Genomic DNA, 25592 nt, shown 5'->3' with positions numbered 1-25592 from the left:
AGATCAGTGACACTTTGAATGAAGTCAATGACAATTTTGTACAGTTTTGCTGGTCTTAGCTAGTTTGAGCTGGTCTAGTTGGTCTCTCAGCCTGTCCATGATGGTTTAAGCTGGTATACACAGCTGGACCTGCTTAGGCTTTATTGGACATGCCTTGACACACTTACTGTATATTGTCATTTTCCCACTGGCACTTTCCGCAGAATAGCAGATTTTATGCATTCAAAAAAGGTCAACAATAAACACTTTCAAATTTTAAGAGCCCAAGAGTGGGACCTGCAAGATTTGCTGAGGGTCACATATGGCAGTGTACTTATTGTGAAGAACATAAGGACTTAAATCATGCATATTAGCACAGTCAGACCTCTTATAAAGCTACTTCTTTCAGCTAAAGTTTACTGACTGAGTCGAAATCTGCCCACATCTATTGTTCTTCGCAAGAAACAGCATAATGTAAAGCCAGGCAGACATAAGGAGAGGCCAAATTGGTGCATAAACAATTAAAGTGAGCCCACTCTCAAAACCCACACTCGAAATGGGACCACTGCATTTAACCCATCCAAGTAAGTGAGCACATGCATTGCAAGTCGTGAACACACACACACACACACACACACACACACACACACACACACAAAACAATGGGCAGCTATCCCCAGCACCCAGGGAGCAATTAGGGTTAAGGTGTCTAGATCAGTGGTCTCCAACATGGTGCCCTTGGGCACCGAGTTGCCCACACAGTCACATTTTATTAATAGCCTCAATTTTAAAATGTATTTATTACATATTAGTATAAAAGTAGACCTCCAGATTGTTTTATCCATTGTGGTAGCCCTTGCTCACGGAAAGGTTGGAGACCTCTGGTCTAGATCAAGGGCACCACAGTTGCAACCTGCAGCCGACTCAAACCTGCAACTTTTGGGTTACAAGTCTGACTTTCTAACCACTAGGCCACACCTGCCACTAAACCAAACACATTAAAGTGTGATTTGTTTTTAATTTGGGGCAGACAATATTGTTTGGTGAAAAATATTGGCTCCCCTTCTGATTTTATCATATATTTGATGTTTTTTTTCTGATTGTTTCCTCTTTTAATGGTTTCATTCCATCAAATACAATTCAAATTAGGCTGATATTAAAAACCTGAAAGAAAAATAAAGCAGTTTTATAAATGAATCATGAAATAAAAGTATAACTTAATTTATACAATAGAAAATCTTCAATTAATCAAACTGCTCAATGAAAAGGACATCTTCCGAAAAACATACAGTAATAAAGTCCACGTCTAAATGGCAAAATAAACGACTAAACTGTCAGTGAAAACAGCTCTTTTAAAAATCTTTCACAGGCTTACTACAAAGCTGATGAAATGTGATTGGTTAATATGCAATGTTGGAGAAAGTTACTTATAAAGGCCTGCAGGTGTTTTTATGACCGAGAAGTTCTGCATTCAGAAATTGCATATTTCCATCGCAAAAATGTCATGCTCTGGCCTGCCATCTACGTTTCTGACTCAAACTGTTCCCGCACAGGCCCACACGCATAGACTGTGTAATTCTGCATGGCTATGTTCAGTTTAATTCAGTACATTATTATTTTTTTATCCAATTAATTAAACTGAACAGTAACTTGCATTACTTTAAAAAAAAGTTTCTCAAATATAAATGTGCCATTTATAAAGTAATATGTTACTTTACTCATTACTTCAAAAAAAGTAATATTATTACGTAATGCATGTTACTTGTAATGCTTTACCCCCAACACTTTTAATGTGGATGTCAGTCAGGCAACCTTTTTAGCGGCTTTTGACCATATAAAGCTGCTATGAAGTCCATACCATCTAGGAGGTCACGCACCGTGTGAGAAGGCTGCGCCACATCGCGCCATGTATCTAAAAATCAGACACATTATTTTCTATGAATGTACACACACCGGCTGCGCCTGACGGTGGCTGTCTGCTGTGACTCTTGACGCGGCTCAAATACCTGCCTTTTTTTGAAAATATGTTCATTTTCCAGCTCCCCTAGAGTTAAACATTTGATTTTTACAGTTTTTGAATCCATTCAGCTAATCTTCGGGTCTCCATAGTCATATTACGAACTGCCTGAAAATAGTCTCCTTGGTTACTTTTAATAACAGGGGACTATTATCGGCTGCTGCGTAATATCATTGCGCCTGCTGCAGCCATGTTACAGCAGCAAAGTCCTTGATTATTACGCCAGAATGAGAGTATAGTTCCTAACCATATCTGCCTAGAAAATCGCAACTTTTAATTTTACGTCTGTCTTAGTACACGATGTAACTACAGAAGAGTCAAGTTTTGAAAAGGAAAAATATTCAAAACTCTTTGGTTATTTTTTTAGCGCGATGCTGATGGTCTAATCGGATTAGGTGGATTGTTCTGAGCTATGCTGGGGGTGGTGGCGCCAGGCCTGGAGATCGGCTGAATGGATTCCAGAACGATGGAAATCAAATGTTGAACTGTAGGGGAGCTGGGACATGAGGATATTTTCAAATAAAGTGGAGTGTCACTTTACCATAGGCTGCTAATGCATATTTTGCATCTGGAAGTAGACTCTGTCTGACTAAGCTAAATGTGCGCCCGGTGTGCGATACCTGTGAATTTTCCTACATGCGACGTGATGCTTCTCGCCTGGTATGCGACCCCCTTCTGCTGTAAGTCTGATGGCTGGGCTATGTTAACAATAAATACTTGCTTAAGAAAAACTAATTCACAGAACAACAGACAATGATGTTCTCACTCAGGTTTCTTTCGAGCAAATTTTTGTTTAAAAAGTGAACTTTTTATACTGTAGCATAAAAAGCAATGTTTCTAAAATAAGAGTTTGTCTTCATTATTTTCCATGAGTGTCAAAAATCTGTGAAAGATAGATTTTTATTTCAGTATAAATCTATATTTTTTATACTGCTTCTTCTATTAGGAATATATTTAAGCACATTTTTGACTTTTTTAAACAGATTCCCAGACATGATTAGTTTTATATGTGCTGTGCATCTGTAGGTGTATGCAGAGGTGTCAAGTAACGAAGTACAAATACTTCGTTACATTACTTAAGTAGATATTTTGGGTATCTATACTTTACTTGAGTAATTATTTTTCAGATGACTTTTTACTTCTACTCCTTACATTTTCACACAATTATCTGTACTTTCTACTCCTTACATTTAAAAAATCGCCTCGTTACTTCTATTAATTTCAACTTGTTTTCTTTTTTTTACATTCCGGCTTGTCATCGTTAAAAAAAACCTATCTTGATAAATTGCATCATCCAGATGAATTGTGGTTGGATGAGAAGTATAAACATACACCATTCCGACTCCCTATTGGTTTGTACGCAATCCCCGCCCCCCAGCTGACTGCAGATGATCAAAAGTTTGTTCGATAGCACTGCAAAGATAAACATAAAAGAACCGCGAGAGCGGATAGAAAGCATGCAGAGTGTCTCCCCTCGCGATGCTTTGATATCATCCACCATCCGTTTGTACAGTAACCGAACGCGGCATTCTGTCATCAAACGGAAAAGTAGGAAATAAAACTCGCGCATCACTTTCAGGTCAGTTCACATTCACAAGCCTGTGTAAATGTATAGCTGGCTGCTGACACCAACTCATCTGTGTGATTTAAATAGTGTAAGAATACCAATTTATATCATGTAACTTCAGTTGTTCAACTTAAACGACAACATTGTGCTGCGTTGCGTTTTGAAGCATGGCAAAGATATCTGTTGTTTTGTATATGCTAATAACTGCCGTAAATTTTATTTGCATTAACAAAACGTACTTAGCTGAATGCTTGAGTGTTAAATCAATGAAACACATAACCATACATACCAACTTTTGCTTTTGTTAATAGACATCAGCTGTTTCCTTAAACCTGACTTTAAATTTACTTACAATAAAGACATTTAGTAATTCTCCAAAAGCGCTTGGATTTATACTGACTAAAGTAAAGTATACAAAAGTCCATTAGCTACACAAGTACATATGCAGAAATATAGGCTATAATATATAATTGCATATTTGTAGTTTGTGTTGCTGTCAAAATACAATTATAAATGATAACAATAGCATATTTCTATTCTCACACATACTATAGTATTTTGTTGTTTTTTAACTAAAGAGGGCACCACTGTAAAAGTTTGGCCACCAGCGGCACTGCTCTGAAGATTGACTTTTTGCACCATTACAATATTTATAGGCAACTAGTCATTATATCTTCCTCTCTATGGAACACATGTTAATGCTCAGTAGTACACATATATGGTTCTTTAATGCAGTTGTTATCAAACATTTTTTGCGGCCTCCCTTGTGTTCAGTGGATTGAGAAACATTCTAAAACTTAAAATTTGAATTAAACGAAACGTATTAAATTATACAATTTATTGCTTTTGTTTAGTAGCCTTATTTTTCTGAGGTTTAATTACACAGAATTTATAATAAAGTAATGTATTTCATAAAATATTATAAAACTGGGGCCCCTGACATCCAGTTTGAGAACCACTGCTTTAATGTATTTGTTTGCATTGTATTAAAATGCGTTCATTTTTAATGGGCATATATTGTATGTGGTTGAAACACATAGCCTAGTGCAGGGGTAGGCAACATGGAGTGCCGATGTCCTGCAGTGTTTAGCTCCAGTCTAATCAAGCAGACCTGAACAAACTAATAAAGGTTAAAGTCACCTGAAACTACAGGTAACCAAGGTTTTATAAGGGTTGGAGCTAATCTGCAGGACATGGACACTCCAGGACTGACGTTGCCTACCCCTGGCCCTAGTGCATCCCAAATTTTTTAACATTAACATTTTAATACCACTATAGTTATTATGGCCTTTAGAAACATTTTTTTAGAGGAGATAGGGTAGTGCCCAAAAGGCCCCTGTGGTGCGGCCTAGGCTTTTTTCCGTAATGACACTTTTTCCTTACATTACTTTTACTTTTATACTTTAAGTAGTTTTGAAACCAGTACTTTTTTACTTTTACTTGAGTAAAAAGCTTGAGTTGATACTTCAACTTCTACAAAAGTCTTTTTAAACCCTAGTATCTATACTTCTACTTGAGTAATGAATAGGAATACTTTTGACACCACTGGGTGTATGTTTCCATGACTGCATCAACTCAGTGATTAATCTCAGGTTTGTGATAAAACAAGGAGAAATATTTTAGACAGCATTGAGCATGGATAGAGAGTTAAATATTCTTGTCATTCTTCAGACAGGGACTCAGGGATCAGACAGCAGTATTGGGCCTTGAAAGGTCAGTCTCATTAAAAGTCCCCCACTTGCATCTCAATGATTTCGAAAGAGGCTTTACTTTCATTTAACAGGCTTCTGTTATCCCTGTTAAGCTTCATGTGGACCCATTACCAGTAACCCCAATGCCCCACGATCAGATCAACAGGAATAGCTGCTGTCAGATGAGAGGCAAACCCTTCACGTGAACTTTAGCTAGTCGTTGTTTTTCTCTACATGTTTTCATTTTCTGCTGTGTTTGCTGCCAGTCCATTGGAAATATCATGGGATTTCTGGCACCACCTTTTATCACCAGTTACCGTCTTGGGAATCCAATAAGCGACTCGTTCTCACTGTATCTCAGCATTTCCACACATCAGGAACACACACTTACACTTTGATGAGTTGCTCTCATGTTTGCACAGTTACGTGACTAGATTGCAACTATGGTACAGTTTTGTCTTATGGGATTGGATCTGGGAGACTGTGAAGTAAGCAATAAACAAAGCAGTTATTATAAATTCATAACGGTTGACGCAGGGGTCAGTCGTCTCTCGAAGCTTGCAGCAAAACGAACAGAAAAAATGTAGTCACCATCCTATTGATGGTCCAGCATGAAACAACCTTATTAGAGCTGACCAGCATTTCCGGTCACCAGCATACGTTGTATTTAGGATTAGCATGAGATACCTGACATCTAAACAAGCATCATCTAACCTGGGCAACCAGAAATAACCCTTTCAAAAAGTACACCTAAAGAGTTCATATTAGTACCTCAGAGACCTCCTACACACTGCAAATTTTCGGGAGTGACAACCGCATTTAAATGCGGGAGTGAATCCCCTAAAATCGTTCTGTACGGTACAAGACTCACACCAAAAAATGCGATGACTAACAAAGAGGTAACCATAGAGACTTTCATAGCAACCATAGGATATCTTTCACAGGCACAGCTTTGACCAAAATAATATTACAGAGTTATGTTTTGCAATAAACCTCCTTCTTGGCTTGTCTTGGCTTCTCTCAGCGCTGTCTTGCAGTGTTGCCAGGTCCACATCTTTTTTTGTGTTTACATTTAGGTGCTTAACCGTTTATGGCTTTGGCTCATGATGCAATCAAGTTTATGGTGTTATTAAAGTGGAAATGTGCCAGTGCCAATATTTAGATTTTTGAGGTAAAGCATTTGGATTTTTCTCAATTTATTATTGGATTGTTCTTGTTTCCTTTCTTTCGTGCAAGACCTGGCAACACTAGTAAGCTCATGCCTCTTTGATTTTCTGCTCCACGCATAGCCTACAGAAGACATTATCCCCTTCTAGGCATTTTTTTTTTCAGAAGAGAAACCTATCATGTCCATAATGAATGCCTGAATACTTCACCAATTTAGTAGGAGAATGCAGTGTGTATAAGGCCATTGGTACCAAATGTATACATATCTGAACCTAAATGGTACATATTAGGACCTTTTTAAAGAGTACTGCCTAAGTGACAGTGTAAAGCAACTTACAGCACATTCAGTATATACTTTTCTTTTAAGTAATATGCGCGTATGTGTTTTCCTTGAGGATCAAACCCATCACCTTCATGCTGATAGTAAAATTCTCTACCAGTCGAGCTTCAGGCATAATTTTAAACATGGTAGGCTTCTGTAAAAAGTTTAGTTCTGGGAATTTTATTCTAATCGTTAATTGTACCTCCCTTGAAGTTTCCTGTGTTGTCATTGAAAAATTAAGCATGCTATTATACATTATGCTGATGTATTCAGCATCCAAAACCATTTCTGATGACTAAGAACTCATGGGGAGTAAACTCCAGCCATGAATCTTTCCACCTAATCATGACAGAAATGAAAAGAAGAAATATTATAACACAGAAAGTACAAACTACTGCAAGTCTTAACACAAACTTACCGATCTCTTTATAATCAATGCAGTAAAATCTCCAGACAATTATAGTTTCTCTGAGCAAGCAGGTCAATCAAACAAGCAAATGAATTACTTTTTAATTAAACACTGTTGACACTTTGCTTTTCCAAGAGGCGGTGTGTAATCATATATGACTGCCTAACTTAATCCCCTAAATGCTTGTGTATAATTTCTTTCTTCACCCCTCTGAACTTCTTGTTCAATGTCTGACAGCTCTATTGCACCATTCACATCCGCTTGCAAAACTTTTACCACTCTTTCTGGGTGAGCCATGATGTGTTATGCTTTTTTCTGTCACAAAAAAAAGAAAATCATTGCTAAGAAAGGAAACTGTATTATCTGTATTTCAGGTGTCAATATTTCATACAGATTAATGAGATAGCTGTCATAGCAACTTTATTTCTTTGAATACTAGAATTCTTCTTCTTCATATGTAGCTTTTCCTGCACTGTCCAATAAGCAAAAAGAAATGAGACAGAAGTAAAACTTAAATTTCTAGTAGTGCGCCGTGGTTTTGGGTAAACTAGCATCGCAATATTAGCTTTTAGTAGCTTTTCCTACGCTGTCCAATAAGCAAAAAGAAATGAGACAGAAGTAAAACTTAAATTTCTAGTAGTGCGGCGTGGTTTTGGGTAAACTAGCATCGCAATATTATATATATATATATATATATATATATATATATATATATATATATATATATATATATATATATATATATATATATATATATATATATATATATATATATATATATATATTATATATATATATATAAATATATATAAATACAGTACATATCTAGGACGACAACTGAAAAAAAAATTGTTGCACTCAACATTTCATCATGAGAACACAGAGCCTGCATATCAATATTGGGCTGCAACATCTCATTTAATGCGATGTGACTATTACCCCCCAGTCACATTAGCTACAAGCGACAGAGACAGAGCGACAGGCTACCATTCATTTTCAATGGAAGTGGCCGTTTGCCAGCGACAAGCGACGAGCTCGCTGCTGCGCGAGCAAGGCGGGGCCAAAATAGACAAGCAGGCTATTTTATGCAAATGCTGAGCGATGCGACAAAGCGACTGCCAATCGGAGTGAAGGAGCAGCATGACGTAGGTCTGTGGTCGAGTCTGAGAAAATAATTATTTATGTATCGGGAGTGACAATCCGTATTTATGTATATATCTGATAAGTTTGGCATTTTATCTCATATATTTTGTTACTTTTATCGAGAAATAAATACTTTTAAATCCGAGAACACCGTTCTTGAAACGTAACAATACCTCTAAAGTGACTTTTGATACCGCTTTGAGAAACTAGCCAAGGAACGCCCATCAAGCGAATGCGTGTCGCTCGGTGTCGTTCACTTTTGTAGCTATTGTGACTGTAGGGTTACGGATGCAAAAATTTGGATGTTGATGCTAAAACAATACTTTGTTCAGCCCTAATCTCTAGGTGTCTCCTCTAAACTGTTGAGGGACAGTTGGACAACTTGTCCCTTGTAAGGGGTAAGTTGTATTATGCCAGTCTAGACTATCAAAGCATTGGGGATAAGCAATTTAATATTAAAATATCAATATAAATATAAGATTGGAACAATAAATAAAATGTTATTTCCTATTTCAAAAAAAAAATGTATGACTCAAGTTTCCTTAATACATACATATATTATTCATTTTTAAATGTGGGCCACACTTTGTGTAGATATACAGTACATATATCCCCGTAGCTCAATGGTTTGCGTTAGTAGCGCAAAAGGTTGTGGGATCAATCCGAGGGGCAACCTTCCGATCTCTCTGGTGGAGCCAATGCGGAGGTGGCTTGAACTGCAGTTCATCGACTGGTTGCTTGAGGCTGGCTCCAAAAGGGAGTCAATTCCAATAGACCAGTGGTTCTCAAACTGGGGTCCGGGGCCCCCAGGGGGGCCGCGAGATGGTGCCCAGTTTTATGGCATTTTTATGACAAAATACATTAATTTATCATGAATTCTGTGAAATTAAACCTAAAAAAAATAAGACAGCACTACTTTGTATAATTTAATGTTTTGTTTAATTAAAATGTGAAGTTTTAGAACTGTTTTTGTCATAATTTTTCTTTGGGGGGGGGGCGCGAAGGAATGCACTGTACACAAAGGGGGCCGCACGCTGAAAAAGTGTGAGAACCACTGCCATAGACAATCATGTTAAAAATGTCCAACTTTACAGTAGAAAATAATATGTTTACAGCCTGGTACAGAAAGTGTTTTTGGTCTATATAGCTAATTTTGCCCTTCATGACAACTGTGAGAGGGGTGAATTGTTTTGTAACTCATCTGTTTAAATGATATTAAGCCTTAAACTTCTGCATAATTAAAGGCGTGGCCTCTTGAGTGACAGTTGAACAGCCACTGTTGTCACTAGAGTCGAGCTAGGTGGGCGTGGTTTCAGAAACCAGCCACCTCAGCTTCACCCACGTCTCGCCTCTTTACCCATTTTTGGTTTTCTGCGAGTGATTTGCGGTGATGCGCGACCAAGATGGCGAAGACAGGCAATGCCTACTTTAAGCTTCAAAAACGATCTTCACAAACCAACGGGTGACGTCACGGACACTACGTCCATATTTTTTTACAGTCTATGGACCAATCCCAGGAAACACATAATGATAAAATGTATACCTTGTTGCACTGTTATGGGGGTGTGCACAGCTTTTAAACGCAGCTGAGGTGGACGCCGAATGCCAGCTTTATTCAGCTGAATGCTTTAGTTGCTGTGATACTTCTGCTCCATTCTTTGAACGATGCGCCGGTTGTTTGTGGTGATGTTTATCCCGCCCATCCTCCACTGTGATTGGACGTCCATGTGAGAACTGACATTGACGAGCTAAGCTTTTCACCCAAGGTTAAATATTTTTCAACTCTCAGCGCCAGCTTTCAGTACAAAAAAAGCACCAGTTGCTGGCGTTTTTAAAAACGTCGCACTTCCATTGGTAACAATAAAAAAATGCCAGCTACTGGCATAAAAAACTTGGTGTGCACGCCCCCTTAGTCACTTCGGATAAAAGAATTTGCCAAATGCAAAATGTAAATATATATATATGAACACCAGTCCATCTACCTAAAGGTCACATATAACATTTATACTTTAGACAGAACCAGTCTTGGCAATCACTTAAAATGAAAAGTTGGTGTAGAGCAAATGCGACTGTGTAATCTCTCTGGGATGTTTGAAGTAAAGCTGAATACTATACAATCAGAGACATTATGGATTACGCCAACACAAACACAACCCTCAGACCTTTCTTTGTGTCCTGAGCCACATATTATATAAATTTCATTGGGGATTAGAATGTTAACAGACTGTCTGTAATACACTGTGGTGTTAGTAAGAACATTGATTGTTTGGGTATGAAAGAGAAAGGCAGACAGAGAAACTGAAGGCTGGAAAGCCTAGCATCTCAATGTTTCACTCCTATAGTAAAAATGTTTGTGGAAAAGAAAGGCAACATGCAAAAATCATCATGGAGAGCTCAACAGAAGTAAGCTTCTTTAGTTCAGACAGACTTCGATATGAACTTGGCACAGCTGCACACATCAGCGGAGGTGCTCAGAGGTTTGTAAATACAATCTGATGCTGATGGTGGTCGGATGCGAACGTAAGACAGACGCTCAAGGTTGAGAAACTCGATCGTTGCCTCCTCTCTCCTGCGCCTCTTAAAAAATGTATGCACTGCCAGGCCTCATAATAAAACCTGCAGAAAATCGGAGGCGAATGTGAACAAAAACAAGATTTTCTAAGGCAGTTTGACAACAAGAATAATTGGGAGTGAGTTTTTAACAGCACTTTCTCCTTTTTTCTTTTTTTTTGATAAACAAGCTTTTTTGAGTTTAACTGAACTGGATGATGAAACAGCCCTAGAGCCTGTGTGGTAAATGTATACTATAATAACCCATATCGGGCTTTATCGTGAGACCATGATTCAGGGCTTCTGAAGAGAAAAGATCGCCTGCTTACAGATTTTTTCCAACACACAACATTCACCTAGGAGCCTCCAATAAAAAAATCACTTCAAAATATGAAAGCCTTTAAAAATGCTATGGGTGAAAAAAGTATTTTGTTCTAGTAAAGCACTAAGAAAGATCCATTTATCAGACAGTGTGTTTACACATGAGCTCTAGTCCAAAACCCTTAGGGGGCGTGCACACCAAAGCTATTACGCCCGCGGCTGGTGCATGTTTTCAATTGTTTCCAATGGAATCTCAGTGTTTTTCACGCTTAGCGCAGAGCGCCGAGAGTTGAAAAATATTCAACTATGGGTGAAAGCTCCGCTCGTCAGTGTTGGGAAAGTTCACTTTCTACATGAACTAGTTCAAAGTTCAGTTCACAAATTTTAAAATGAACTAGTTAAGTTCATACTTCAGACTTCAAAATTTTGAACTAATTCACAGTTCCAAAAATGAACTAATTTATAGTTCTTTTTTCCCATATTATTTTTAAAAATTATTGCCATTATAGCCCATATAGAACCACAGACAGCAATTATTTTATCAGTTTGAACACTCAAGCTAAATGCGTCAGATTTCATCTTCATATCCAACTTTAAATTCTTATCCAACCAGGCTTTACATTAGCATTGACTGACTTTTAATTTTTGTATTTGCTTGCACATACCTTGAAAGGCTAGCTGGGTGCTTCAAGGGGGTCACACACAGGACGAGAAGCGCTGCGCGGCGTCATGTGTAGGGCAACTCGCAGGTATCGCACACCGCTCGTGAACGTTAAATAGCGTGGGCTTAGTCAGAGTTTATTTCAAGATCTAAAATATGCGTTAGCAGCCTATGTTAATTGTTAACGATTTGGAACAAATATGATGTTATTTAAAGCAACACTAAAGAGTTTTTGCTCTTTGCTCCCCCTACAGGTTGGAAGCGAAATTGTCCATTACCACTGTCGTAAATAATTTAGCCTACTGCAGCAAAGCTGGATCTGATTGGATTGTAGGTCTGCCATAAAGCAAGTTTTTGTAGTTTTCACTCGAACTACAGGACCGCGACCCGGCGGTTGGAAACTTCCTTAGTGTGGTTTTGGCCAATAGAGGGCTGCAAAGCGAATGTGAAAGTGCCGTTTACCCTGTTTCAAGTGGATGAAAGACTGAAACTTTTTGGAAACGTTATTTTAAGGTAAAAAAACTCTTTAGTGTTGCTTTAATGCTAAACTATGTGAGTGGCGCTCTGTGGCGCGGCAGGGATTCCAGCAGCGTCCAGAGTCAGTGTGTGTGTACATTTATAGAACATAATGTGAATGGGACTAAATTGTGGATTTTCTGTTTGAAAGCTGGTGGGAAAAGTTTGCACAGAAATGTAAGATTTTTCCCATCCTCATTCTCACTGACCTTGTCATAAAACTCATTGCTGCTTTGTCGCCTACATGCTGCTGTCACCTCCATGCTGCTTTTTGTTTAGATGACGCATGCAGCGGTGAAACACTGGTGGCTGGTGTTGCCAGATTGGGTGTTTTTTCCGCTACACTTTAAGGCCTGTTTACAGTGTGTTTTAGCCGGGTTCTCGCCTGGAAGACTCTATAGAAATCTGGCACCCTATTGAACGACGTTAAACTGAGAGAGCGTGCCGTTCACAAACACCAGAATGAACGAGTTCACGGTAACGTTCATTAGGCAGTAATACAGTGGGTTCAGTTCACGTTCACCCAAAATATGAACGAGTTCATTGAATGATAGTTCGTCAATGTCAGTTCTCACGCGGTTGTCCAATCACAGTGGAGGAGGGGCGGGGCATTACCACAGCAACCAATCGGATGACAGCTGAAGTATCACAGCTACCAAAGGGTTCAGCTGAAAAACAGCTGGCATTCGGAGTCCTCCAGGCGTTTAAGCCGTGTTTAAAAGTTTTGGTGTGCACAGCCCCTTAGTGAGCTGCCAAATGCACTGTTAACCCAGATATTGTCTTTACTTAAACAATGAAGTAAATATCACTTAATATTTTCTGTTTTGAAGCCAAAGCATAAAAAGTTTAGTTGATTTTATTTTTAAGCTTACAAAATCCATTAAACTATAACATTTAAGTAAAATGAACTTAAAATTATTAGTTCATGTTGTGAGGAATACCCATTATCCTTTGCGCCTGAATATTTTGATTATTTTCTGCTTTTTCACAGAATAAAAGCTGAGAAGAACTTTCACTTTTCAAATATTTGTTAAAAAAATGTCATAGGTTCAAGCTCTTATATTATTGATTTTGTTTTGTTGTAAATTATAATTTTGTGAAGTCACAGTTCAGGTGATCAGTGTTTCTGTACATGAACCCTGTTCAGAACATTTTATTGTATTTCTCTCCACAGTACTGACAATGTATGTCAAAAACACAGTTTTGTGTGTGTTTCTATGGAGAATCACGTTTATTCAATGATTGACTTAAAGTGTTATAATACCATTTATAACATCAAAAGTAATATAAAGTAATAAAAACTAAAGTTATATGCAACCGGTTTCCTCACAAATTTCTAGTAATGTCAACTAATCCGGGTTAAGAGTGCAGGAATATTGGAAGATATTAAAACATTAAGCCTATTCAACTTAAAATTGTTGTTAGAACAACTTATATGTTTAAAGGCGGAGTCCACGATGTTTGAAAAACGCGTTGGAAAAGGAGACGGGCCGACTACCAAAACACACTTATAGCCAATCAAATCAAATCAAATGCCGGGTTGCGTATGTGTGGGGCGGGTCTATCAACAGAAGGTCCAGATTCTATTGGGGTAGGGGCGTGTTTGTTTGGGTGATTTCAAATATCAACATTGGCTTTCAAACATCGTGGACTCCGCCTTTAAGTAAACTTCACTTTAAGTTTTTAACTAATCATTACTTACATTTTTACCTTAATTTTTTAAGTAAACTCAACTTATCCGGGCTTACATTGTGCATCCATACTGTATAGGAGACTATAGCCGCCTATACAGTCTGCAAAATGCCTGCGCAGTATTAAGCATAAATTATTTAGAAAAATTATTGTTATCAAATTATCGCCCAGCACTAATTGTTAGTATTAATACTTTTCAGTAAAGTACATGAATGAATTTGCTTAATAAAGCATAATTGTGTCATCCTTTGACTAAAAAGTATTTCGATGATGTTTTAAAGTGTTGACTGTATAGGCAGCTCACCAAACTGCATGATTATGTCAGAAAATGACAGGCAAGGTGATGGCCCTCCATACCCCAGGGTCTGCAGACTGGGCTCATAACCGTCTGCTAACAGAAACATAAAGAAAAGTCAGTTCTTCTGAAGTAGCATGAAAGAGAAAGCCTATGCGAATCCAGGGCTTCAGGCTCTGGGATCACTTGCTATGGCCTGGCAGAGCTGTCAGGTAGAGACTTAGCCCCACTGGAACGAAATCAAAGCCCTTATGCCCTTAACCATGACATTCACAGCATTTCAATTGAGACATCAATCTGTCAGACACAATGCCTCCTTGTGTCTATGGTTTTAGGGGGTTCATTCTTCTCCTCGTGATGACTAAAAACAGTTGCAACATGAAAAATGTATGTTTGCAGCATTATTTTTCTGTTTTGGACCACGATTACATGTGAAGATGTATTAGGACAGCTTGTTACAGTACATACAAGGAGCTAAAACCAATCTGTGCGATTTTCTCTTTTTTGATTGTTTCTAAATCTTTTCTACCCTCCTTGAACTTCACCTTTTCTTCACTCTCTCTATCTCTGGCAGACTGGGCTCCTGTAAAGAGGAGATAAAGTCCTCCAGCAGACCAGCCTCAAAGCCAATGTCTCCATCCGACTTTCTGGATAAACTGATGGGAAGAACCTCTGGCTATGACGCTCGCATCAGACCTAACTTCAAAGGTGTGACACAAAGTAAACAAACAGTCTTCATTTTGGATTTACTGTATGGTGTACAAGTATAACTTATTGCAGCTCTAGTAGCAGCTTGACAGTGGCTCCAGGGAACTTCAGGAAACTTAAATGAGGCTAGTGGATAGACCTTTCAGTGACCTGACTGTAACAAAACTTAGTGAGCTGCCTTGCTGCATACATGGACAGCTGCCTTGTGAGGGAGGATCCCAATTATCATGGAAACTCAAAAGTGACCAATTTGCAATGCTCTACAGTAGCAACTCCCCTCGCCACATAAATAGCTCTCTGCATGGGTGCTTCGCCTCCCAATTAATTTTAATACAGATTCACATTAGCATTCTCCTAAGCTAATGGCATAAAAATCTCTTATGAATAAAAATACACAGCACACAGTGTAAAAGAATACATTTTTAATTATGCAGATTTTTTTCTTTAGACATGAATAAAATATGTTTGTTTAAAGTTTATTGTGTTTTTGAATTAATTGTTGGTAGATATTTTAGCTTGTTTTAAGCACAAATTCACTTAAAGCTATTTTTTAGGTGATTTTGCTCATTTAAGAATTTTTATATATTTGTACTGAAAATAGGTAAGAACGTCATTTTTTGCAGTGAATCCACAACAATAAAAAGACATTAAAAAAAGGTATTGTCCCCGTTTTTTAATTCATAGATAACAAATAAGATTTTAATGATATTTTGACCACTGAATAAAAAAATTTCCCCGCGGTTTTCATTTTAAAAATCTGGTCACCTTACTTACTGAATGAACTAAATGACAAAGTATCGTTTTTATGTTTACCTCGGTTGAACGGCCATTCTGCACTCCGTCAATCCGCAATCCATCCCTGGTAGTATTGAATCAACATGATCTCACGAAAAGTCGTGTTATAGTCACAAAAAATTTGATTAATTTATTTGTGTCCATGGCACGAAATTTAGCTTTTTTACGTGCCTTGAGCACGAATGTCTTTTTCGTGTCACTCGTAAAAATTTCTATAAATAGTTTTTTGTGTCCGTTGCACAAATTTCTTTTTTGTGTGATTTTATGTATTGTTTTTTCTTTTTTTCCCCTACTTTTTAAATCATTGTCGCTTGGGGTTAGATTTGGGTTTTGGGTTAGGATGTACTTTTATGCATTGGTTTCTTCCACTTTTAGAACTATTCTCGGCTGGAGTTGGGGTAAGAGTTAGGATGTCTAAAAATGTAACAGAAAGTGATTCTAACCCCAACCCCGAGTGACAATGGTAAGAAAATAGGAAAAAACAATGAGAAAACAATACATAAAATAAAACGAAACAAAAAATAAAGTCACGCAACGGACACAAAAAACAATATATAGAAATCCGTGCTCAAGGCACGAAAAAAGATGAATTTCGTGAAATGGACACAAATAAATCAATAAAACTTTTCATGACTATAATTTCTGTATTATAATTTCTATAATTTCCACATTTCTGTATTCAGGATTATTTGGGTGGCTTTATGACACACTGGAGCCACCAAGCATGGCCCCCGCCTCTAACAAAATCGCAATCATCCTTTCATGTAATAGTAGTATTCGAAAGTTGAGAGAGCTCTCCTGCGAGAGGCCGTGTTTTCATCCATGACAGCGGACATGCTCCCAGCATTTGAGAGTAAAGAATCCTGCCTGTTTTTCCAAGATTTTAATAACTTATTTTATTTATTTGTCTTTTATATTAATTCAAATTTGGCTGGGTGATTAATATCACATTTTCTGTGGTGTCACAAACTGAGAACACATTTAAACAGACTTTACAATTAGTTTATACTTATCTCACCACAATGCATTATATGAGTTCCTTGCCATCAAAGGATACAAGCACTGCTTTAAAATTTGGTCCAAATGATAAAATGTTTAAAGACAGCATAATTAAATCTTCACATCAGAAGCACCCCTTAAAATGCTGCCTCCATAGGAAGCTCAAAAAGCAAGAAATGGGAACATTCTCCTGAATGTTCTCATTATGAACCACATGGGTTATCTATTTTTCAGTTACTCTTCAAACTTTGCCAAAACCACTGAGGGTGCGAGAGTGTGAAAAACAAGAAACTCTTTTCTATTTCAACAGGACCAGCAGTAAATGTCACCTGCAATATTTTCATCAACAGCTTTGGGTCCATTACTGAAACAACTATGGTATGTGTAACACCGCACATCCCCTTTTTTTGCTTTTGTTTCAAAAGTTACTGATGACAAAGTTGTTTTTCCCTGCATTTCATGTCTTGACCTAAAACGCAAAGGGAATTCCCTCTCTTACCCCAGTACTTGCGGCAGCGAGCTTTGTTAAAATGATATTTCTGCTGAGTGAGTTTTAATCGCTCGCCTGATTTCTCAGAGAGCACATCACTTAGAAGTTTAGAGTCCAGCTGGGGTCAGCTGATGTGCTTATAATGAGCTGTCCACTATGCAATTAAAATGAAAAATTGAGAGAACGGACAGGATCTTCAGGAAAGAGATGAAAGGGCGATATAACCATCCCCTAAAGCCCGAGCTTAACGCTAAGTGACTCTGTCAGCAGAATGTTTCGGTTGACCGTTACGGATTGCCTCTGTTAACGGTCTCTTAGTCTGTTAATCTAAGGTGAGACCATTCGAAGCTGAAGACTTACAACAGAAATTAATGTCAGGGGAGCACATGTTATTTACCCGAGTCAAGAGCATATCTGATGCAATTAAGTCTGTGTTAGGTTTGTAATTAAAACGAAGACATTAGGACAACACGTGCATTAATAATTAACAAGTCAAGAAATTAAACAGTTAAATTTAAAGACCTAATACATTTCACTATTCTCCCCTACAGGATTACAGGCTTAACGTTTTTCTACGGCAACAGTGGAACGACCCTCGACTGGCCTACAGTGAATATCCTGATGCATCTCTAGACCTGGACCCATCAATGCTGGACTCCATATGGAAACCCGATCTGTTCTTTGCTAATGAGAAAGGTGCAAACTTCCACGAGGTCACAACAGACAACAAGCTGCTGAGGATCTTTCAGAATGGGAATGTACTATACAGCATTAGGTAAGCATTAGATTTGTACAGTGCCTTGACATGTACAGCTTTATTATTTATGTACATACGTAATTTCAAGTAAAACAGGAAATTAGGTAGCTTGGTTTAATTGATTTCCACTGCAGTTTAGTAGTACTGTTTCAAAGTATTGATTTATCGTTATAGTTGGGTCAGCTCTACTGCCTTGACATGACCGTAAATATGACACAAACGAATGCATAACAAAGGAGCAATAAGCATATCAATGCAATGGTGTTCTTAATTCTCTGCATGTGGATGTTTTTTACTGCTAAAATGGGAATTTGGGAACTTCTCCAACAATGCACTAATGACGAGATCACTTGGTTTGCTCAACGCTGACGGTGACAAAATTCGCAAAAAAAGTGAAACAAACAAATGCAAATTAGTTGCAATTCCATCAAGTTGTTCGAGGGAATGACGATGGTATTGGTAAGCTAGCAACCAACAGTAAACAAAGTAAGTTATTCATTTATTAGCAGCGCAGCTTGTAAACTAAATGCTGTGCACAGAAGAAGGAATGCAACATTTTTGATGCAGGCACTAGCAGCAAGGGCATTAAGACGACATTGAGCCCTATATATGATAAAGACAGCATCGGCGGAATAGCTAAATGATCAGTCCCGTGGGTTAAATGTTATCTAAATGTCAAAATGTAGTCAGTATATGCATTTCCATCTCCAATTATTCGCATTTACTCTTTTTTGCATAAGTAAAAAAAAAACTCAAGCGAACGTGAAAACTTACTTGTGAATTAAGGGATTTTTATTTAAAATTTGACATGGCTTCTGACTAATCAGTGATCTGCAGTGTTTACACCAGTGGAGTGTGATGACATCTGTTCCAGGAAGGCACGAATGCGAAGCTTGTCAAAACATGTATGTAGCCCATCGTGTGTGTGGCTCGTCATGTCAAAATATATGTTCACTGCATAATGTGAACCTGTGCATCACGCATCATGTCAAAATACGTGCCTGCTGAAGACCCATCAAAGGGGTTTATGTTCGCGTTTGCTAGAAACTCGCTTAATCTCATTTGTAATCTATGTGTTAAGTGAGTGTCTTGCGCGTGTCTTGTGAATGCAAGCGTCTCTTTTATCATGAACTCTTTTGAAATGTCTGTAGCAGGCACGTATTTTGACATGATGTGTCATGCACAAAAATAAAAGTGAGCTGTAACAAGCCAGAGCACACTCCTTATCCTAACTAACATATTCATGCTAAAGCCAAAAAACCTTCAATTTTGATTTCATCTAGACTTTAGAATATATGGATTGTTGGCTTGATCATAAAAATATCCCAGTATAAAATATGATTTTTATCTAACATTAGATTCTGATCTTAACCCCGGAGAACCCACGGGTCAAATTTGGCCAATGTTAATTGATGCTAAGGAAAGGGTTCTTGGGTTCTCCAGGGTTAAATGCCAACCACTTAGGATTTAGCAGAGCACATTACAGAGTCACATTACAGATGCTGCAAGCTAGAGTTTGACAAGTGGTTAAGGTTAGGATCGTGGTCATCATAAACCCTAGTCCTCAAAAAATCAGATGAGCCAAATAAGATATGAGTGGCGTAATATAGGACGCTCATCACAATGGAGTTTGTTCAATAGACAGTACGAAAGATGCCAAATGTATTTTTTTTTAAAAAGACTGTATTAAACATTTCCGAAGAATCCCAACATGTGCAATTGTAACATTAAAAACCACACACTCCACCTTTAAAGCTCTTACTCCACAACAAATAAGTTTCAATTTAAAACTAAAGGTACTGTATACATTTTACATTATTCATATGGCAGAAACTTAATTCAGAGTGCTTTACAAATAAATAGCCTTATCCATGCCTAACAACTACATAACATATTCAAACACACAAAACAAGAAAGCTGATTCTACAAATGGATTTAATTCCAAACAATCAGGCCTGCGTCCCTCTGTGGAAACCATGGAAAAATAGCATTTGTTTAAGAGCCTAAAAGGTCCATACATCATATAGATATTTTAGGGTTTAAATTTAGGGTTATCACAGTCCAAAAGAAATTGTCTCTTCCAAAAAAAGTAGTGGCTCCTGTCTTTCCTGCAGTCACTGCATTACAGCAGGTAATTACAGTATACTGCTTCCTCTATCCTAAACTTTTTAATAATGGCGGACCTTCCCCATGGCTTAAACCTACATGAGTCAACAATAAATAAATAAATAAATAAATGGTAAGGAAAAAACTGTCGTGCAGTTAGTTTGCAATTTTGAAGGCGACATGTGATGTTTTCTGTGATGAAAAACACTCTTTATTCTAAAACCAAATTCACAAAGTGCACAGCTATCCAAACTGACCCAGAGCCAGTAAAAGCTGAGCTTTTGAAGGGATAGTTCACTCCAAAATGTACTTACTCTATGCATTTCTTTGTTCTGATGAACACAAAGAAAAATATTTGGAGGAATGTGTGATCAGAGGCCCCATTGACTTTCATAGTAGGAAAAAAGAATACTATTGAAGTAAATGGGGCTCGTGATCGGTTTGGTTTCAAACATTCCTCAAATTATCTTCATTTGTGGTCATCACAACACAGAAATGTATACAGGTTTGTAACAACATAAGGGTGAGTAAATCAGAGAATTTTTATTTTGGGGTGAAGTATCCCTTATGTGTGCTCTGAATTATATTTTTGCCCTATTTTTTGTTTCTCTAATAGGCTTTATGCCCAGCTGCACTACTTCCTGAACTTCAGCCAGCTCCTTGTTTCCTGTCTGCCATTATTGGACAAACTGATTCATCCAGGTGGTCACAAACAAACTGATTAATCCAGGTGTGCCTGACCTCAGTAGTCACAACAACAATAATCAGACACACCTGGATTAATCAGTTTGTCCAATAATGGCAGACAGGAAATAAGGAGCTGGCTGAAGTTGAAGTAGTGCAGCTGGGCATAACGCCTATTCTTAGCTAACTTTCTTTGCCTTTCTATCTAACACCTATTTTCTGCCCTTTTACTGTTTTCCACTTCCTGCTCTTCTCTGGATTGTCTCAGGCTAACTCTCATTTTATCCTGTCCCATGGATCTGAAGAATTTCCCAATGGACATTCAGACCTGTACCATGCAGCTAGAAAGCTGTAAGTACTCTATTCGTCTCTTCATCTTTACCTGCCCCCTCTTTCTCTCTGTAAAACTTTCCTACATTTTCTTCTCTAGACACTGATATGGACTTTAAATGTATGCGCTGATTGCCATGAAAGTGAAGTAGTGTCTTTGGTTGTGTAAGTGTACATGTACTTAAAAGCCTTTGCTTTAAAATACAGTAGGAGTAGACAAGCAATTAGGGGCATATGCAACCCTGCATGTGAAAACCCAGCTATTGTTTCTACATAAAATCCTCCTACATAATGTAAAGAACATTGTGTGGAAATATAACATTGATATGTTTAATATTGAATGGGTAAGGTCATGTCAAAGCTCACTGTACAACTAATAAAGTTTTTCAAGGTATTGCACCGAGGATGCTATAGCTGATGAAACATTCATTTAACATGAAATAACATGAGTTGCTGTTAAAAATATACCTATTGCTTGTCTACCTCTATTGTGAACCTAAACCTGAATTTTTTATCATTAGAAATTGAATGACTCAAAACATTTTTCTATGCTACACTGCACATACGAAAAAAATATAACGATACAGAATTTTCTTTTAAAATTGTGAATGAAACGTCCTTACTTATTACCTTGATAAAAAGAAATAGGGAGGCAAAGAAATAGACCACAGTGCCCTCAGAACAGATAGCATCTAAACTCCTGGAACCAATTTAAAGGATATCAATAATGAAACTTTCATTTTGTTTTCCTTTTATTATGTGACCCACCTTACCTGCCCAAGGGGCTTTTAATTCCACCTCCTTTAGACAAAAGAATTCCCCTTCTCGACCCAGAGCACAACCAAAGACATCCATGTAATGCAAAAATGCACCGCAGATTCCACATAGCTTGAAGCCTGTCGGATTATTTCATTTGAATGCCGATTTAAACGTTGTGACCTTAGACGGCACCTGTATATTCATTTTATATTCAGTGACTCATACAATTTAAAGTTTTAGGGGACGGACGACACCCAGACATTGTGTAGTACTGTCCCGTCTGTGTCCTCTGCACGTCCACTACATTTATTTAATGAAAGGAAAAAGCGTTCTGAAGGCTGCAGTTAAAATTGCCCTATTCTAAGAAATAGGGGCAGAGAGAGAGAAGAGAGGAGAGAGAGAGAGACAGGGAAAGGAAGATGGTCAGGTTTACTGCCCAACAAAGCCATTATAGAGGGCATAATCATTTTTGATTAGACAAGAGCATATTTTTAGGGCTTTGAAAAGGCCTGCTGAGTTCTGTTCTGACAAGTGTTAGGAAACAGCCCAGGGCTGGGATCACCTTGTTTAGAAAGGACATCGGTAGATGCCATTTCCTAAGAAGTCAAAATCAGAGCACACAAGCATATACAGTAAGAGAAACTAGGACATCATTTCTGACAGATGTATTTCAGCAGTGAGCACAGTTATGAAACAGATATAAACTGTTCCTCTCAATGAAAAAAAAGATCAAGAAAAAAAATAAATTGAGTGGAAAAGAGTGAAAGGATAGCAAATGAGAGAAATTATGGGTTTTTCTATGTTTGGTATTAAGGTCTCAAAATCGTATATGGTTTCTAGGTAATATACAAAGAAAGGTAACACTTTACAACAAGGTTGTATTTTGTTAACATCAGTTAACATGAACAATACTTCTACAGCATTTACTAATCTTAGGTCATGTTCATTTCAGCATTTACTAGTTAGTAATCAAATATGTTGACATACTGTAATTAAAGCAGAATTAATAAACAAACATGAACAATTGCACTGGCATCAACTAACTTTAACAAAGATTAATAGATACCTATAGTGTTCATTGTTAGTTCATGTTAGCTAATGCATGTTAACAAAAACAACCGTACTGTAAAGTGTTACTCAAAGAAAAATAGTAGATGCTTTTTTTAAATAGTAGATGCTTGATGAGCAGACATAACTAGTTACAGGCAGTGGTGGTCGGGGACTTCTTTTTCAAGGGTGGGCGATGCGAAGCTCATGACAACATGTATTTAGCCCGTCATGTGTGTGGCTTGTAATTTCACAATACGTCATGTCAAAATGCGTGCCTGCTGCACACGCGTCTAAAGTGTTTATGATAAAAGAGACGCTCGCGTTTGCAAGATACTTGCTTTATCTCATTTGTAATCAGAGTTTACTGTTAAGTAAGTGTCCTTCGAGTATTTTGTAAATGTGAGCATTTTGTAAAAAAAAATCGTACACTGTCAAAAATTAAAGAACAAAGCTGTCACTGGGGCAGTACCCTTTAAAAAAGGCCCTAATATGTACCATTTAGGTACAAATATGTATCTTTGAACTGCCAATACAGGGCTCAACGTTAATAATTTTTTATACTGGTCCGGTCGGGCCAGTGGTTCAGGTTTTCACTTGCCCTGCCAAAAATTTTACTTTCACTTTTTTTACTTATTTTATTAGGATGTCAGTGTCACATATTTAAAAAGAATAATTCAAAAGTCAAAAATAATTGTATACATATACAACAGACATGTTCCAAAAAAAAGGCTCTCAACTGACAGCAAACTGTGCAAAATATTGCATTCGTTGTGTTTTACCCAAGTAAATTACTGCTTTTAATATGTTATGTAATATACATTGATGAAAATATATTTTAGTGACTGAGGGTGAAGCACTGGCTCGTTCGGGCAAGTGTCAATACTTTTTACTGGCCCGAACGTCTCTCACGCTTGCCCCGGGCTACCCGGCAGTCCCTTATGTTGAGCCCTGGCCAATATGTACCTTTGAAGCACTAATATGCACTTTTTGGGTACAAAGGTGTACCTTTTTGAAGGGTACTGTCCCAGTGACAACTTTTGTACCTTTTATTTCTGAGAGTGTAGGCCAAAGGTACAGTGGATTTTCCTGCAACAATACAATCCATATAGCTTTTTTCTTTGTATTATTAAAGGTAGGGTAACAGATTTTTAGTTATGCTGGTTAAAAGTCTCCTCACATCCTGATAGCAATCACTGTGTTAAGTTGTTTAAATGTATTTGTAAAAAATTATTTCATCTGTGAAATGCGTAGGACCAAAAAATGTTCAACCAATCATAGATTTCGGTCCGAACGGACATTTCCTTTTTTGTCCCTCATACGTAAGCGTAATTTGAATGCCCACCGTGCAGCGAGTCCACGCAGACACCATACGTCATCAGCACGTTCACATGCGCTCACCTCCTGTCTGTAAACAGCGAGAACAGCTAACTTTTCTGCTGAATTGACAACCTGTACAGGAGCCACAAAACTAAAGGTATCTTTTATAACAACAACAGCAAAAACTGCCTGGACCAGCAAGAGCAAAAACCCAAATTAACATCTGTAACTTTACTGCTTTACCACGAGATGCAAACAGTTGCAGGAGGCAAAGGGTCTGAAAGGGTCGTTGCACTGTTTATTTTGGTATGGTAGGTACGCGATATGTTTGTATTGAGATGGATTCAGATATTCTACTTTGATGAAACATTGTGTTGCTTATGAAATTTGTGTTCGTTTACAGATTAGCGTAGCAATATAGTTACTCCGTCTACACAAGAACGTATGCTTAAACTAATTCTGATGTAAACCAGTTGTTTATGTTGGTTATTTTGGAAGTGTTAATCACTTTGTACTGCAAAGTTTTCTCATTGGTGAATGAGACATGAGATGTGACCGTCTGATCTGTGCGTGTTCATGTGTTTTGAAAGAGGCGTGACTTTGGATTGCGATTTGACTTGAGGGTGGGATCGGGATTTCATTGCTAGGTGCCGTAGCCACCGTTAGCATTTTTCAAAATGTGTTACCCTACCTTTAAGACAAGTGGTCAATCTGTGACATTAAGAACATGTAATCTTTAAATGTCACTATATAAACTCTCAGGTCAGAGATCACAAAACTTAATCATTTCATGCACTGTAAAAAAACAAAACTTTCTTGCATGCGTGGGAATAGAAGGGAACACAGTCAAATTTGATCACATGCTAAGAATTTTAATCATTATTTAACTTATTTGTCTTTGTTGACTGTTGATGAAGTCAGAAAAACTATTTCTTACCTTATAAAAATCATTCATGGTCTTCTTATCATCTTGATGTTTGGTACCACAGCAAAAACTTCTCAAAGACATTGTGACATTCAAGGGTGTTCTGTCTTTATTCTTTTTTCATGGATTTGTTGTTTTGAAGACGAAGGGGGATGGCCAAGTTTCTGAATAATAGATGCCTTTGTAAATCCCTATGGGTGCCTGATAGACATCAGTATTATTCAGATTTGTCAGGTATTCTACACTGTTACTGCATGCCTCATGCATTTTTAATAGGCCCCAAATATCAGTGTGTACTATGAAGGGAAAGACCCATTAGAAACTATTTGCATGATGTGAAGA

At 37.7% G+C, this 25592-nt stretch overlaps 1 protein-coding gene across 2 annotated transcripts in view; it reads left to right on the top strand.

The window, feature by feature from the left end:
• Window positions 1-25592, top strand: part of glra4a (glycine receptor, alpha 4a) — a 67048-nt gene that overhangs the window by 30131 nt on the left and 11325 nt on the right. Inside the window, exons 2-5 of one of the 2 annotated variants that reach the window (XM_055178604.2) lie at window positions 14905-15050; window positions 17143-17210; window positions 17874-18097; window positions 21138-21220. In XM_055178604.2, coding sequence (XP_055034579.2) covers window positions 14905-15050; window positions 17143-17210; window positions 17874-18097; window positions 21138-21220 — 521 coding nt within the window. The remainder of the gene's footprint in view (window positions 1-14904; window positions 15051-17142; window positions 17211-17873; window positions 18098-21137; window positions 21221-25592) is intronic. The other variant, XM_055178605.2, reaches the window with a different exon arrangement.

This window comes from Misgurnus anguillicaudatus, chromosome 16 (assembly GCF_027580225.2).
Source record: "Misgurnus anguillicaudatus chromosome 16, ASM2758022v2, whole genome shotgun sequence".
Classification (NCBI taxonomy): domain Eukaryota; kingdom Metazoa; phylum Chordata; class Actinopteri; order Cypriniformes; family Cobitidae; genus Misgurnus; species Misgurnus anguillicaudatus.
This window is presented reverse-complemented; position numbering and strand designations above follow the sequence as displayed.